Below are 16,583 nucleotides of genomic sequence, written 5' to 3'. Positions count from 1 at the left end.
AGGATGATAACAGAATTTATGAAGAATTGTACTCTAATAAATTTGAAAGTCTAGAAGAACTGTACAAATTTCTAGGAACGCAAAACCTACCTAAACAAACAGATTGAAATAGAAATCTTGAACAGACCTATAACAAAAGAAGAACTTGATTAGGTCATTAAAATATTCCTAACCAAAAAATTCTGGGCCTACATGGCTTTACCAGTAAATTCTACCAAACATTCAGACAAGAACGACACCAATTCTCTTCAAGTTATCTCAGAACATAAAAAAAAGATGGAAAACTCCTGATTCATTTTATGAAGCAGGTGTAACCATCATACCAAAACCAGGCTAAAACATCACTGCAAGAGAAATTATAGACCAATATTCCTTATGAACATAGATGCAAAAAATCTCAACAAAATCCTAGTGAATATAATCCAACAATATATTGAAAAAAATAATGCATCATGACCAAGTAAAAGTCATACCAAAGATGCAAAGATGGTTCAATATTAGAAAAACAATTAATCACATGATCATATTGACTGATGCAGAAAAGGCATTTGACAAAATCTGACACAGTTTTTTTTTTAATGTTTTTTTATTAGGAATGTGTGTCAGATTTTGTCAAATGCCTCTTCTGCATCAGTCAATATAAGACTGTAAGAAGGGAAATTCTTTGATGTAATTAAAGGCATATATAGAAAATGAAAGGAGCTCTGATAGCGTAATAGTATGAACAGAGCTGCTAACCTCAAGGTCAGCAGTTTGAAACTACCAGCTGTTCTGCAGCAGAAAGATGAGATTTTCTACTTCCATAAAGATTTACTGCCTACTTACAGTCTCAGGAACCCTACGCCTACTCCACACAGCACACCACTAGCATACAAAACAGTCAACATTACTCTCAGCAGCAAGAACCTGGAAACATTTCTTGACAAACCGGAACCAAACAAAGAAGCCCTTTATCACCACTACTATTAAACTTAGTGCTACAAGTCTTATCCAAAGCTGTAATACAAGAAAGGGGAACTAAAGACATGCAAATTATCAAAGAAGAAGTATTTTCTATACATAGAAAATCCCAAAGACTCAGTAAGAAAATTATTGTAACTCACTGAAAAATTCAGAACAGTGATTGGTACAGGATCAGCATGCAAAAATAAATTGGAACCCTCTACACTAATAACGAGAGCCCTGAAGAGGAAAGTAGGGAGACAACACTATATACAATAGCTACCCTAAAGTTGAAGTACTTAGGAATAAATCTAGCGAGAAGAGTAGAAGACCTATGCAAAGAAAACTACAAACTACTACTATAATACACCAAAAGAGATGAACAAAAATAGAAGAACATACCATGCTAATGGATAGGAAGACTTAGTATTGTGAAAATGTCAACACTACCCAAAGAGATCTATAGATACAATGCAATTCCAATCCAGATTCCAATATCATTCTTTAAAGATATGGAAAAACTAATTATTACCTTTATAATGAAAGGAAAGACATCCTGGATAAGCAAGGCAGTACTAAAGCAAAACAAACTAGGAGGTCTCTTATTTCTCTCACTTCCTGATCTCAAAACCTGCAACATAACCACAGGGGTTCAAACAGCCTGGTCGCCATATAATGAAAACCACATAGATCATTGGAACTGAATTGAGAACTCAAAAGTAAAGCCATTCATATACAGTCAGCTGATTTTTGACAAAGGACCAAAACTCATTAATTGAGGAAGTGGTAGTTTCCTCAATAAATCATGCTGGCAAAACTAGAAATACATTTGTAAAAGAATGAAACAAGACTTGTATCTCATACCATATGCAATAATTAACTCAACCTGGATTAAAAACCTTAATGTAAAACTTAGAACTCTAAAGATCATCAAAGAAAAATAAGGACAAACTTAGGGGCTCTGATACATGCCATAAACATACTATCAAACAAAACTGTAAACACACAAACAGCAGAAAACAAAACAACTGACTGGGACCTCCTGAAAATTAGGTACTTTAAGTGTAACAAAGCATTTCACAAATGAGTACAAAAGAGAACCCAGAGACCAGGAAAAACTTTTTGCAATAACATATAAGAGAAGGAACTAATTTCAAAAATTAAAAGAAAAAAAACCTTCAACAAGAAAATGACTATCCAACTTAAAAATGGGCAAAGGGCGTGGACACTTCACCAAAGAAGACATTCAGGTGGTCAATAAATATGTGAAAGAATGCTGGCAATCACTAAGCATTGCTGTTGCTGTTAAGTGCCACTGAGTCAGTTCCAACTCATAGCGCCCCTGTATGGGATTTCCAAGGAGCAACTGGTGACTTGGCAGTTCAGACTGACTTGTGGTCCAGTGCTAATCTTACCATACAACAGCAAGACTCCATTAGACATTAGAGAGAAGCAAATCAAAACAACATTGAGAAATCATCTCACCTCGTGCAAAAATCTTATGGGGACCCTACTGATGTCCTCTAGTTTCACAAAGGGAAAAGAGAATCAAACTCAAAATCAGCCCAAGGGCGATTCCTATAAAGCTGAGGTCAGACATGTTTCCACCCTACAACCTTTTATTACCCTATTTTGATGCCAACCACTCCTGGTAGCATAGTGGTTACAAATCGGGCTGTGAACTGCAAGGTCAACAGTTTGAAACTACCAGCTGCTCCGTGGGAGAAAGATGAGGCTTTCTGCTCCCATAAAGATTTACAGCCTCGGAAACCCTGTTCAGGGTTGCTATGGGTCGGAACCGACTCGACGGCACTTAACAATAACAACAACTCCTTCCACAGCAATCTTTGTTTCATATCTGGGGTTGGTAATCCATTGCAATGACCCCATAGAGCTCATAATAATGCTCATGATTACGGAGTTTATTAGGGAAGTGAACACGGTATAATTCAGGATCAAAACTGACTCAGGACACAACAGTTCTCCAGTCAGGAACGTCTCTTGTATGTCATACTGCAGACATGTCTCACTCTTATCTTAGGCCTTTCAGCCATGCTGCTGCCCCTTGTCCTCTACCTCAGTCCATGAGCCTACTGCCTGCAGCTTCTCTGTTTCTCCATGGTATCACCACTACCATTCACCCTGCTGTCACCATTTTTCTAGATAGGTATCTCATGCTCTATTCATGCTCTTCCTTCTGGATGGTCCTGGGATCTTCCTGCTTCTGAGACAACTCCTTTTACACCTAGCTGGATGGCAAAGCTAATCAATCGCAGCCTTAATGTCCTTTATACCTTATTTATATGGTCCCACCCAATTAGTTGGTGGGAATTAAGACAATGGATAGAAATGCCATACCAAGTAAATTCAAGGCACCACACCACAGCATCAATAGTAGAAGTTCAAGAAAACAGAAAACAAAAAATGCCAGAGAGGATATGGAGAGATGGGGACCTTCCCACACTGCTAGTGAGACTTAAAATGCTGTTACCATTGTGGGTAACAGTATGATGCTGTTTGAAGACACTGGAAATAGAAATGCCATAAGACAAAGCAATCCTACTTGGTGTACTCATTTCATGAGTAGGGATATGCACACCCATGTTCATCACAGCACTATTCACAATAGCAATAAATTCAAGACTGTTTAAATGCCCATCAATAGAAGAATGGATAAACCAACTTTGGTACATACACACAATGTGATACCAGGAATTGTTGAATAATAATAAATCTGCCAAACACCTTGTAGCATGGATTAAACTAAGGACATTATGCTGAGTGAAATCAGTCAATTGCAAAAGGAAAAATATCGTATGTCAGCAAAAGTTAAAGGGAATAGAGTTAAATAGTGTTACATGTTCTGATGCTGGAAGCTGTGCCCCGGTAATTTAAATAACAGCAGATTCACCCATGATGGACAGCTGAGTTTCCAGACTAAGCTGAAAAAAGGAGAGGTGGATCATTTCAGAATAGCAGTGGAACATTGTCTGATAATAGTGCCAGAAAATAATTCATTCAGGTTAAAAAGCACTCACAAAAGAACTGAGAAAGAGATGCTTCCTCAAAGTAGAGTTGACCATTATGATGTGCATGTTGTTAAGTTTTCAGGACCCTCATTTGCTGATGAGGCACAACTCAAAATGAGAAGAAACAGTTGCAAACATTCATTAATAATCGGAAACTGGAATGTATGAAGTATAAATCCAGGAAAATTGGAAGCAAGATATCAGACGATGTATTGCACTGGGAAAATCTGCTGCACCAAACCTCTTTAATGTATTAAGGAGAAAATATATCATCTGATCCAAACCATGATATTTTCAATCACCTCATATGCACGTGAAAGTGGGACAATGAATTACAAAGACTTTAGAAGAATCGGTGCATTTGAATTATGGTGTTGGAGAAGAATATTGAAAGTATCATGGTTCCAACTCTTAGGGACCTAATAGGATTTCTGAGGAGTGGACCTTGCACTCCAGCAAGGTCCCTGTATAGTATTTCCAAGGAGTGGCTGGTGAGCTTAAACTGCTGACCTTGCTGTTCAAATGACCTTGAAGTCCAGCATATTAACCCACAGCTCCACATCAGGACTTAAAGTTTTTTGACACAATTGTTATGTTTGGGCTCATTGTTGCTTCCATAGTGTCAATCCATCTCATTAGGATCTTCCTCTTTGTCAAAGACCCTCCACTTTATCAAGCACATGCCCTTTTCCAGGAACAAGATCCTCCTAACAACTTCTCTAGAAGACATCACTTTAATCCAATTCTTTTTTTTTTTTTTTTTGACACTGCAATTAATAAAACTGGAAAATAATTTATCTGTATGTTTGGTGCTCAAATTGTTTCTCTTCTTTTTTGCATCTGTACAATATTTTTTGTGATACAAACAAGAAGACAAAAATATGAATAGTTCTAGAAATGTTAATCATATGCAAAAAGCTTAATGGGTTGTTGTTTTTGTTGTTAAGTGCCCTCGAGTCGGTTCCGACCCATAGCGACCCTGAACAGGGTTTCCGAGGCTATAAATCTTTACGGGAGCAGAAAGCCTCATCTTTCTCCCGCGGAGCAGCTGGTAGTTTCGAACTGCTGACCTTGTGGTTCGCAGCCTGATTCATAACCACTATGCTTTAAGTGAAAAAAGAAATATCTCCGCCAGTACCAAACTCTGGGCTCACATATTTGTTCTCATTACTCCTTTCATTTACACAAGACCAGAAGTCCTGGTGTGGAGCTGTGGGTTAATGTGCTAGATTTCAAGGTCGTTTGAACATCAAGGTCAGCAGTTTAAGCTCACCAACCACTCCTTGGAAATCCTATACAGGGTCCCAAAGAGTCAGAACTGACTCAAAGGCACTTAACAATAATAACAACAACAACAACAGTATAAACCAAACCAAATCAAATACACTGACTTTGAGTTGGTTCTCATTCATAATGAGTCTATCAGATAGAATAGAGCAGCTCCATAGTGTTTCCAAGTCTAAATCTATACAGAAGCCAACTGTCTCCTATTTCTCCCATGGAGAAGCTGGGTTCAAAAAACCAACCTTTTGATTAGCAGTCCAACACTTAACCCCTTGTAATATCAGGGCTCCATCAAGTCTAGTGCAGTTGGGCACAAACAATGTTTTATAGGTCTAGGTGTTATCAATAAAATCAGTGTATATCCTTCAAAGAACTTTTCCTATATTGTCTCGCCCATCTCCTCTTCTCTCCTCTTTGCCATAAATGTATTTAAAGTTGAACAACTCATCTCAGTAATCAATTTCATCTTCCTCTCTTGTTATCATTCCTCCCATTTAGTAGTATCCCTGCTCTCTTATAGTGTATAACATCAGGACTTGAGTATTATGCAGGCTAATTGTCCTTTTTCTTTCATAGCCACTGTATGCCACCACTGGCATGGTTATAGCTTTACTTGAGTAGTTGGTATTAGTTGCCATGCAGTTGGCCCCTGATTAATGGCAACCCCATGCACCGGAGTATAAAGTATTACCTGATGTTGCTCCATCCCTTGATGGGTTATAGATTACAGTGCTGGGATACATTGAGTTTTCATTGACTAAACGGGAATTACACTGCCAGACCTTTCTTCCTAATTAGTCTTAGTCTGGAAGTCCTCTGAAACTTGTCCAGCATCATGTTGTTGTTGCTGAGTGCCATTGAATCGGAAGGCTGTAAGCCTTGCAGAAGCAGAAAGTCACATCTCCTCCCTGCCATCCCCGAGTGTCTGGTGGGTTTCAACTGCATTCCAGTGCTTATCCTACAGAGTGACCACACTCCTCATTCAGCATCATAGCAACACACTATTGCTGAGATGGACTGGTGAGGAACTTTACGTAGAAAACAAGAATTCTACCATTGAACCAAGTTGTTGGTATACCTTTAAACACGAAATCTCATTAGCCTCCCACTCCCCACTCTTCATCTATAGTCTGCTACTGTTCTCTGAAGCCAATGCGGACACTTTCCTGGTGCAGGAGAAAATATTGGAACTACAGTCTGCCGCTGTCCTTCTGTGCCAATGTAGAGTTGCTCTGAAGCCATTTTCTGATGCAGGGAGAGTCTTTTTATACCATATTTGTTTCATATTCTGTTAACCATGTACTAAAGTAATGCTACTTTGCCCTCCCAGCCAATTATAAAAATTGTGAAATCTCTTCAAAAATTGTGAAATCACTTCCATTTCACTCATTTTACTTTGGAAAGCCTATGCAAGGTCACTTTCTGTAGGAACAGACATGAGGACACTTAAAAACATTAATATGGAAAAGCATAATTTTAGAGAGAGTAAAAAGATCAGTCATTGCCAGGGGTTTAGATGAAAGAGGAAGGGGTGAATAGGTGGCATTTTACTGGCAGTAAGACCATTCTGCATGATACTATGTTGTTGAATATATGATATTATACATTTGCTAAAGCCCCTAGAACTGTACAGCACAATGAATGAACCCTAGAGCAAACTATGGACTCCTTAATAGTAAAGAATTGTTATGGTTCAATTCTAACAAGGTACCACACTAATGTGAACTGCTAATAATAGGAGATACTATTCTTGTACAGAGAGATGCAGTGTTTGGGAACTGTTTGTGCTTTCTGTACAATTTTTCTGTAAATCTAAAACTCTAAAAATAAGTGCATGTGACTATAAGAAAACAAGCTAACAAAAAAACACTGAACTGAATTACACAATAAGCTTTATATCCTCAGTGATAAACACATAATTATATTTTTGTTAAATCAAAATGCTTTGGGTAGAAATTTATTTATATATTTCTAACATTTTATATACTATAAATTTAATGGTAGAATTCAATATATTCAAAAACTTATAAAAATATTTATTATTTTCCAATATATACAATTTAGTCTGGTTTCCCAATAGCATTTCCTACAAAAACAACAGTTAAGAAATTTAAAGAGTCAACTTAATCAGTGTAGGTATATTGTGTCTGAAAAAGTAAATCAAGTAGTCAGTTCTTCTATGGTATATCTAAAAACCAAGGGTAACTGAGTAAGCATTAACCTATGGAATCTTAATAGTCACTTCATTGCTGAAGTAAAAAGGAAACCAGGAGGAAACTTAATAATATTAAAAGTTATTTTAAAGGGAGTTCACGTTGGTTTGAAGGGTACTTTGCTTCACACACAATATCCACCTTTGTAAAGTCTAAGAAAACCATATTTGTAACATACACACATCTCTGCAGTTTTCAGAACATAAATCTTTAGGGCACTATTATTTCTGTATTATTTCTCCATAGATAAAAATTAAAATATCGAAAGGCTTTGAAATAATAATAAAAGAAACCCTTCTGCAAACCAAAGGAAACTTGGAACTTTGTGTTAAGTGATTATTTAACTATAAAAGGGTCAGTGTGTGTTGTAATGAATGGAAAACTGATTTGACTCTATTCCATTTGTGAACATCTTGTGACAACTGATTTCAGTATTAGAAAGATCATATATTAAAAATGATTTCTGCACTCACCAATGCATATAAGTAAAAATTTAGTTCCTGTTAAATTAACACTCCATTAAAAAATCAAAATAAAAGTTTCAACAAATACCCTTTATGCTGTACTCCAAGATGGAAAAAAAAAAAAAAAAAAATGAAGAACAGATTGCCAGTTATTCTATTCCATAACAGTTAAGTTTCGCAGTTCTCTCTCTCTTTTTTTCTCTCTCTCTCTTTTGCTGAGCTCTCTGTCACTGGAAACATCTTAAACCAATTTCAAGTGCTACACCTGAATAAACATGTTGTAAAAGTGTTTATGTATTGAAGTGGGTCAGTTCAAGGTATGGTATTTGGCTGGAACTTCTAATTTCTCTTTTTACAGCAAAAGGGCTGCCAGAAGAAGGAAGTCTGAGCTGAATTAATACATTTGTTACACTGGAAATAGAATGGAAACTGCACAGACCACAAATCAAACTGCCTCTTTCATTTATGCCAGTGATAGAGTTTTTCTAAGAAATATAGACTCTGGCATAAAGCCCCTCTAAGTTTGCATTTAAAAGAGAAACCTATATGCTTATTTGTTTAAGGTTTACTACTTTGATTATTTATAAGTTCTTTTTTCCCCTCTGGTAAGACTGAAAGGATTGGCATTTGTAAGGAAAGTGGCCATTTAAATTCTTACAGGAACCTAATACATTGTAGAACAATTGTTGAGGAAGTTGATGGTGTCTGAATTAGTGCACACTGGTTTTTTTGTTTTTCTTTTTTTAACCAATACCTCCACATTTAAAAGGTCTTTGTGTCCTTCCCAACAGCTGTACAGCCTTACATGACACAGTCTCATTTTCTGATGGTAGAACGTCTCTGTACAATACAAGTGTATACACAAAAGTGTTTATGCTGCCAAAATAAATTCTGTTAAGAGCAAGGGTTTATTTGCTAAAATGCCATTGATGCTGCTTCACAGCCTTGCTTTCCTTTTCTTTCTTCGTTGGCTGGTCAGATCTCATAACGCACTGAGGTTGCTCCACAGTCTTTACTGAATAAATATTTTAAGAAAACACACACATTTCTCATGGGGCACGTCAAAGTCAATCATGCACATATTTCAAGCCACATTATATATTACTTCTAAAAAATGGGTAACTTCTGTATCCAGAGTAGAACATTTCCATGAATTGTGAATAATTTTCAGCTATGTTTACAACTTAAGGTTAAAAAACAGTTCATCCTCTTTGGGTGATTTTGATAGCACCAGATCTCAAATTCTATGTTTTTATTTTTTAATAGAGATAGTTTATGTTATATTTATGTTAATAGATAATTATTTTAAACTTGAAGAGTAACAAAAGTAAATCATAAGGGGGAAGATGCTTAACTCCTACCATATTTGTGAAGTCAAATTAAATAATGTATGTAAGCTACTTAGAAAACTTTTAACACATATAAAGCAAGCATTTCAAAGATTTTATTTGCCATTTTTATAATTAATATTATGGCCACACCCATGGGAGAAGTACTTTATCAACAACAATTTCTAGTCTGTAGGAAACCCTGACTTCTACCACATTCCTATACAAGCCCTGATTAAACTCCTTCTTCCCTAATGTACAGCCACATCCACAGGCACAGACAAGGGTATGGGATAGAGTCTGGTTTAGATGGGAATGTGGAGACCTGGTGTGGTGTTGTGGGTTAATGTGCTGGATTGCAAAGTCAGAACTGCAAAGTTGGTTAGAATTGCAAGGTCTGCAGTTCAAGTTCACCAGTTTATCCTCAGAAATTCTATGTAGTCTGGTTTAGATGCAAAAGTGAATCTTCAAAGGCACCTGGAATTTTCTCCTTTCTGAGAGTCTCTAGATTTGTTTTGCATCTTCTGAAACCCTTTCAGAAAAACTCTGCATAAAAACTAAAAAGGGGAGGACCCATGTTTATTTCAAGATATTTTCCACTGAGAATGACCTAGAGTTTAAAGAAACCCTCCCTCCCCACACTGAGCTTTCAAAAGGATTGTGAAGAGCTTTTAGTAAAAGCTTTGTAAAGTGTGCTGGCCATTTGCCAGAGGTGAAGGAGGGAAGGCTATCAGCACTAATTAATACTTGAATTGAAAAAGGTGGAGAAATGAGAAACATCCTGCTAGGTACTCAGTATAGAATAAAATTATAGGACATTTGATGGAGAAAAACCCATAGTTTGTGTGTGTGTATATATATATGATGTGAAAATTTCCAGCCTAATGGTAGTAAAGTTTTGCCCTTTATAGTATTGTAGATGGCAAGGTCTGAGAAGATATCAGATAGCGAAGGCAGCCAGAGTACGTTCAGTGGGGGAAGATTGAAGCAAATGAAAAACCAAGTATGGGTCATCTGTAATAGTAAACCTTCGATGTTTATAAGAGTCTCTGGCCTGTAAAGGAAATGTTCTAATGTTTTAAATTTTCTCCTTTTCAAAGTATCCTCAGAATTCAATCATGTTAGGTAAGTGCTTTCTCATTTTCATAAACTAAATGCTTGTTCATTGTGTTCTAGGACGAAGTATAAATGTAAAATCTGCAGGTCTCGTGGGAAGACATGGGCCTCAGTCAAAACAACCATTCATGGTGGCCTTCTTCAAGGCAAGTGAGGTTCTACTTCGATCTGTGAGAGCAGCCAACAAACGGAAAAATCAAAATCGCAATAAATCCACCTCTCATCAGGACTCCTCCAGAATGTCCAGTGTTGGAGGTAAGATAAAACCAGGGCAGCAGTTGCTTTCAGAGAGTTATGGGGTCATATGTTGCAAATTAAGTAGCCACAATAAATTTACCCTCTGTATATACCTTCATTTGGTCTATTAAATCATCCAGTGATGCTTCTAGCATCTCAGGAATATTTCATCAATGAATCACTCAATAATTCTTTTAAAAATAAGTATGTCTTTCTTTCTTATGTTGAAAGATATAGTTCAAATTAAAATTGAGCTGACAGTAATAAAATTATGAAATGGCTAGGTCAACAAAGTCTAGCCAAAACTGTACTACACAATTTGCTGAGCTATCTTCCTTAGGGCCTTTCAATTATGGATGGGTAACCAGGTAAATTCAACATAAAATACTTTCTATACTAATTAAAGTAATACCTGTTAGTCTTGCAGGTTATAGTCTTCCTCAAAATAGGAGCAAGATAGATTGTATGAGAATGAAGATAATTATATTTTCATTGCCTATTTGGAGGGCTATTATCTAAATGAAGTTTTAGGTTTGCATGGCATAAACAAATATTTCAAGAAAATATTACATGTGCACAAGTGATCTCAATTCAATTATAATTTAATCTTAATTTACAGAAAAAGATGACAACAATTAAATTGTTTGGAAATCATCTAACATCAATATCTGAAACAATTCAATGATACTATTTATATCAACAAACATCTTATATAATCCAACTTGCAAATAAATTTTAAAAAGTTATTCTTAAATGAAAATGATGACTATTTTTTTCCAATAAATCCTTTTTATTGGTTAAAATTGTGTTCATTTTAATTGGGAAAACATACCTTATATCGCCTCAAGTTAGTATAACATGTTTGCTCATTCATAAAATATATATTTTCCTATATTATTCTATATACATACTGACCATTAAAATAGAATCTTCATGTAGCATTATAAGATAAAGCACTGGACCACAAGGTAGGTTTGAGCCACTAGGTCGACAGTTCAAACTCACTAGACACTCCTTAGAAACCCATTATAGGGTCATTATGAGTCAGAACCAACTCAACAACATTTAACAACAATATATGCAAGACATAATGGATGAAGTACCATAAGAGATCTGATATCTATCTATAGAATTTCAAAATTAGAGTTTTTCACTCTGCAAAAAGACACAAATGGTAATTGTCATTCTTTCTGAATCTTCATTTTCCCCAGATTTCTGAAAGTGTCTATGACACTGCAGGATCACCACTGAACTGTGAACCCCAAGGTCGCTAGTTTAAACTCACCAGCTGCTCCTTGGAAACCCTATATAGGGTTGCTATGAGTCAGAACCAACTCAATGGCACTTAACAATAACAACATATGTATAGGGTTTCAGAGGTTGTACATCTTTGTGAGAGCAGAAAGCCTCATCTTTCTATCACTGAGCAGCTGGTGGACTTGAACTGTCAATCTTGTGGTTCTCAATCCTGTGCTTACCCTCTAGAGTCTCTGTGTATATATATATACATACATATGTGTGTGTATGTGTGTGTGTATATATATATATATATATATAGCTTGACTCTAAAAAATCTGGAAAATATATATACGTATTTTGCACCTGGGTCTGTCAACAAAAACACTAAGTAGGATGTAGACACCAGGATAATCATTTAGAGTTATTTTGGTATGTCTAGAAAAACTTATCTTTCAGTTTGTCATACTGTGGTGGCTTGTGTGTTGCTGTGATGCTGAAAGCTATATCATTGGCATTTAAAATACCAGCAGGGTCACCAACGGTGTACGGGTTTCAGTGGCGCTTCCAGACTAAGACAGCCTAGGAAGAAGTAGATGCAGACCACTTCTGAAACATTAGCCATTACAATGTTAGGTTGGCAAGCACTCAAAATACCACTGGGAAACAACTGCTTTCTTTAAGTAGACTTAATCTTAATGATATGGATGGAATAAAGTTTTTAGGACCTTCATTTTCTGACTGGGCCCAACTCAAAATGAGAAGAAACAATTGTAGACATCCATTAAGAATTGGTACATGGAATGGATGAAGTATGAATCTAGGAAAATTGGACGTCATCAAAAATGAAATGGAACATATAAAGATCAATATTATAGATATTGTTGTTGTTGTTATTGCTAAGTGCCATTGAGTTGATTCTGACTCATAGAGACCTTGTATAGGATTTCTGAGGAGTGGCTGGTGAGTTTCAACTGCGGACCTTGCAGTTAACATCGACCTTGAGGTTGTATGTTTATCCTATAGCACCACATAGTAAACCATACTTTTGTCCCTTTCAAAAAGTCCAGTACTGACAAAGGAGTGGACAAATCGCTACAGTGAGGATCATTCTTACCCCTTGGTACATAGGGTCGACAGGAATGGGGAGCTTAGACATTGACTACCCAAAATAGGGGGACTACAAAGGCAATGGAGTTGTCAAGGACTTCATTCTTCTTGGATCAACTATCAACACTCACGGAAGCAGCAGTCAAGAGATCAAATGACATATTGCATTGGGCAAATCTGCTGCACAGGAACTTTTTAAAGTATTGAAGAGTAGAGATGTCAGCTTGAGGACTAAGGTGCACCTGACCCAAGCCATGGTATTTTCAATAATCTCATATGCATGTGAAAGCTGGACAGTGAATAAGGAAGACCATAGAAAAATTGATGCTTTTGAGTTATGGTGTTGGAGGAGAATACTGAAAGTGCCATGGGCTGCCAAAAGAACCGATAGATCTTTTTTGGAAGAAGTGCAGCCAGAGTGCTCCTTAGAGGCAAAGATGACCAAACTTTGTCTCTCATACTTTGGACATATTGCCTGGAGGGACCAGTCACTGGAGAAGGATATCATGTTTGGTAAGGTGGAGGGTCAGAGGAAAAGAGGAAGAACCCCAATGAGATGGATTGGCCAAGTTGCAGCATTTATGGACTCAAGAATGACAACAATAGTGAGGTTGGCCCAGGATCAGGTAGTGTTTCGTTCCGCTGTGCATAATGTCACTATGGGTCAGTACCAACTCGATGGCACCTAACAACAACAACAACAACAACACAAAGGCAAAAAAATGACTGGCTTACAAGCTTTTAATAGGGAACCTAGCTCCAGGGGATACAGGGAAAGGTAGAATGTTCACTGAATTATTTCCAACCTATCTGGATGGGGTTGATAAAAAGTGAGGGGGAAAAGGACTCCTGTGGTTCAATAGGGAATGATTGCTATCAGGTCTGACAGTGAGTTCTGGAAATGTAAATGTAAATGTTTGGTAACAAAAGGAGGGGAGTGGTTGATTTTGTAGTCCAGGAGTGGAGATCCCTGGAATCATCAAAGGAGAAAAGCAAAGTGTGAGACCCTGCCTGGGGAGGCAGTGACACTAGGGATGGAGTCAGAGACCATGACGTGGACAGAAGGAGTGGCTGGGGACTCTGGACTCAGAGAGGAAGAGGGGCTGTGTGCTGGCGGCCCAGGTGGGCGGGGGGGAGGGGCAGGCATGTGGAGTGTACCCTTTGTTGTTTGATGATGCATGCAGAGGACTGTGATCATTGCAATGAAATAAAATACAATAGAATGAATGTAAAGCTAATGTTCACCCATGTAAACTAACACATAATTCACAATAAAACCTTTTAAAAAGTCCAATACCAGTCCATTTTAGTTCACTAATCCTAGACATTAGTGAAGTAAAATAGAGTGATATTGGACTTTTGAAAAGAGACAAAAGTATGTTTTACTATGCCTGAAATAACAAAATGAAAAGGAATGGTGTTGCATTCAGACTCAAAAAGAACACTTCCAGTTCTATTTTGAAGTACAGTGTAATCTGTGATAGGATAATATCCATACGCTTACAAGGAAGACAAAGTACTGGTGTGGCACTGTAGGGTATGCACTAGAATGCTAACCACAAGGTCGATGGTTCAAACCCACAAACCACTCCTCAAAACCTCAGTACAGGGTTGCTCTGAGTCAGAACTTACTTGATGGCACTTAATAATAGAGAAGACCAGTTAATATGACTATTGTTCAAGTTACCCACCCACCACTAAAGTCATTGATTAAGAAATTGAAGAATTATACTAGCTTCTGCATTTTAAAATAATCAAACATGCAATTAAGATGCAGTGATAATTCCTGCTGAATGAAAAGCAAAACTAGGAAACAAGGAGGAAGGAAATGTAATTGGAGAATATGGCCTTGGTGGTAAGCACCATGCTAGAGATGTTGTTGTTGTCAGGTACCATCGAGTCAGTACTGACTCATAGTGACCTTATACACAGCAGAACATGACACTGCCCAGTCCTGGGCCAACCTCACTATTGCTCAGGAGGAAGGAAATGTAATTGGAGAATATGGCCTTGGTGGTAAGCACCATGCTAGAGATGTTGTTGTTGTCAGGTACCATCGAGTCAGTACTGACTCATAGTGACCTTATACACAGCAGAACATGACACTGCCCAGTCCTGGGCCAACCTTACTATTGTTGCCATGCTTGAGCCCATTGATGCTGCCACTTTGCCAGTCCATCTTGCTGGGGGGATCTTCCTCTTTTTCTCTGACCCTCCACCCTACCAAATTTTGCAAACAACAACTATTCATTGTACATACCTATTTTCAACAACATAAATGGCAAGTACACACATGAACTTCCCCAGATGGGATAAACAGTTATCACATTGACTATGTTTGTGTCAATGTAGTCAGAAAATATTATCAGCCAAAGCAAGGACAAGAGCTAATTGTAATAAAGGCCATCAATTATTCACCTGCAAATTCAGGCTGAAGCTAGAAAAAATTAAAACAGGTCCACAAGAGATAAAATATGATCCTGAGTATATCCCACCTGAATTTAAAAACCACCTCAAGAACAGATTTGACACATTAGACAATAATGACTGAAAACAACAAGTTATGGGATATCAAGAACATAATACATGAGGAAAGCAAAAGGTAATTTAAAAGAAAGAAGAAAAGAACAAATAGGGTGTCCCAAGAGATACTAAGGAACTCTGGTAGCATAGTGGTTATAAGCCTGGCTGCTAATCTCAAGGTCAGTAGTTTGAAACTACCAGTAGTTTCACAGAAGAAAAATGAGGTTCTCTGCTTCCATAAAGCTTTACAGCCTCAGAAACTTTATACAGGGTTACTCTGAGTTGTAACCGACTCTGCAGCACACCACCACCACCACCACCACCAAGAGATACTGAAACATGCTCTTGAATGTAGAGAAGCTAAAGTGATTGGGAGAAATGACAAAGTAAAAGAGCTGAGTAGAAATTTTCAAAGAGAATCTTGAGAAGACAAAATATGGTATTATAATGTAATGTACAAAAACCTGGAATCAGAAAACCAAAAGGGCAGAACACACTCAGCATTTCTAAAGTTGAAAAAACTCAAGAAAAAATTCAAGCCTTGGGTTGCAATATTAGAAGTATTGTATGGCAAATTATTTCATGATACAGAAGGCATCAAAAGAAGATAAAAAGAAATACACAAAGACACTGGATCAAAAAGAATTGGTTGATGCTCATCATTTCAAGGGGTAGTATATGATCAAGAACTGATGACATTTAAATTTTTCTACAAACTGATGCCACACTAGAGGTGTTCACTCATCTATGCCAAGATATTTAAAACACAGCAACCTGGACAGCCAATTTAAGATATCGATATTTGTGTTCATAACAATTAAAGGTGACCCAATGAAATGCAGAAATCATCGAATAATATCATTAACATCACATGCAATCAAAATTTTGCTGAAGATTTTTTTAAATGGTTGTAACCATACATTGCCAGGGAGTTTCCAGAAATTCAAACTAGGTTCAGAAGAGGATGTGGAACAAGGTACGTTATTGCTGACATCAGATGGATCTTGACTGAAAGCAGAGAATATGAGAAAGATATGTGCTTGTGCTTTATTGACTATGCAAAGGTATTTGACTGTGTATATTATAGCAAACTACAGATAA

The 16,583-nt window shown here is 37.1% G+C and overlaps 1 protein-coding gene across 2 annotated transcripts in view; it reads left to right on the top strand.

Moving 5' to 3' along the window:
* Positions 1 to 16,583, top strand: part of BMP5 (bone morphogenetic protein 5) — a 195,520-nt gene that overhangs the window by 139,683 nt on the left and 39,254 nt on the right. For both annotated transcript variants that reach the window (XM_006835732.1, XM_006835731.1), the window contains exon 4: positions 10,437 to 10,631. In XM_006835732.1, the coding sequence (XP_006835795.1) occupies positions 10,437 to 10,631 (195 nt within the window). The remainder of the gene's footprint in view (positions 1 to 10,436; positions 10,632 to 16,583) is intronic.

Source organism: Chrysochloris asiatica, unplaced genomic scaffold (assembly GCF_000296735.1).
Source record: "Chrysochloris asiatica unplaced genomic scaffold, ChrAsi1.0 scaffold00019, whole genome shotgun sequence".
NCBI lineage: Eukaryota > Metazoa > Chordata > Mammalia > Afrosoricida > Chrysochloridae > Chrysochloris > Chrysochloris asiatica.
The sequence above is the reverse complement of the archived record's forward strand: the minus strand, read 5'-3'. Positions and strand labels throughout refer to the sequence as shown.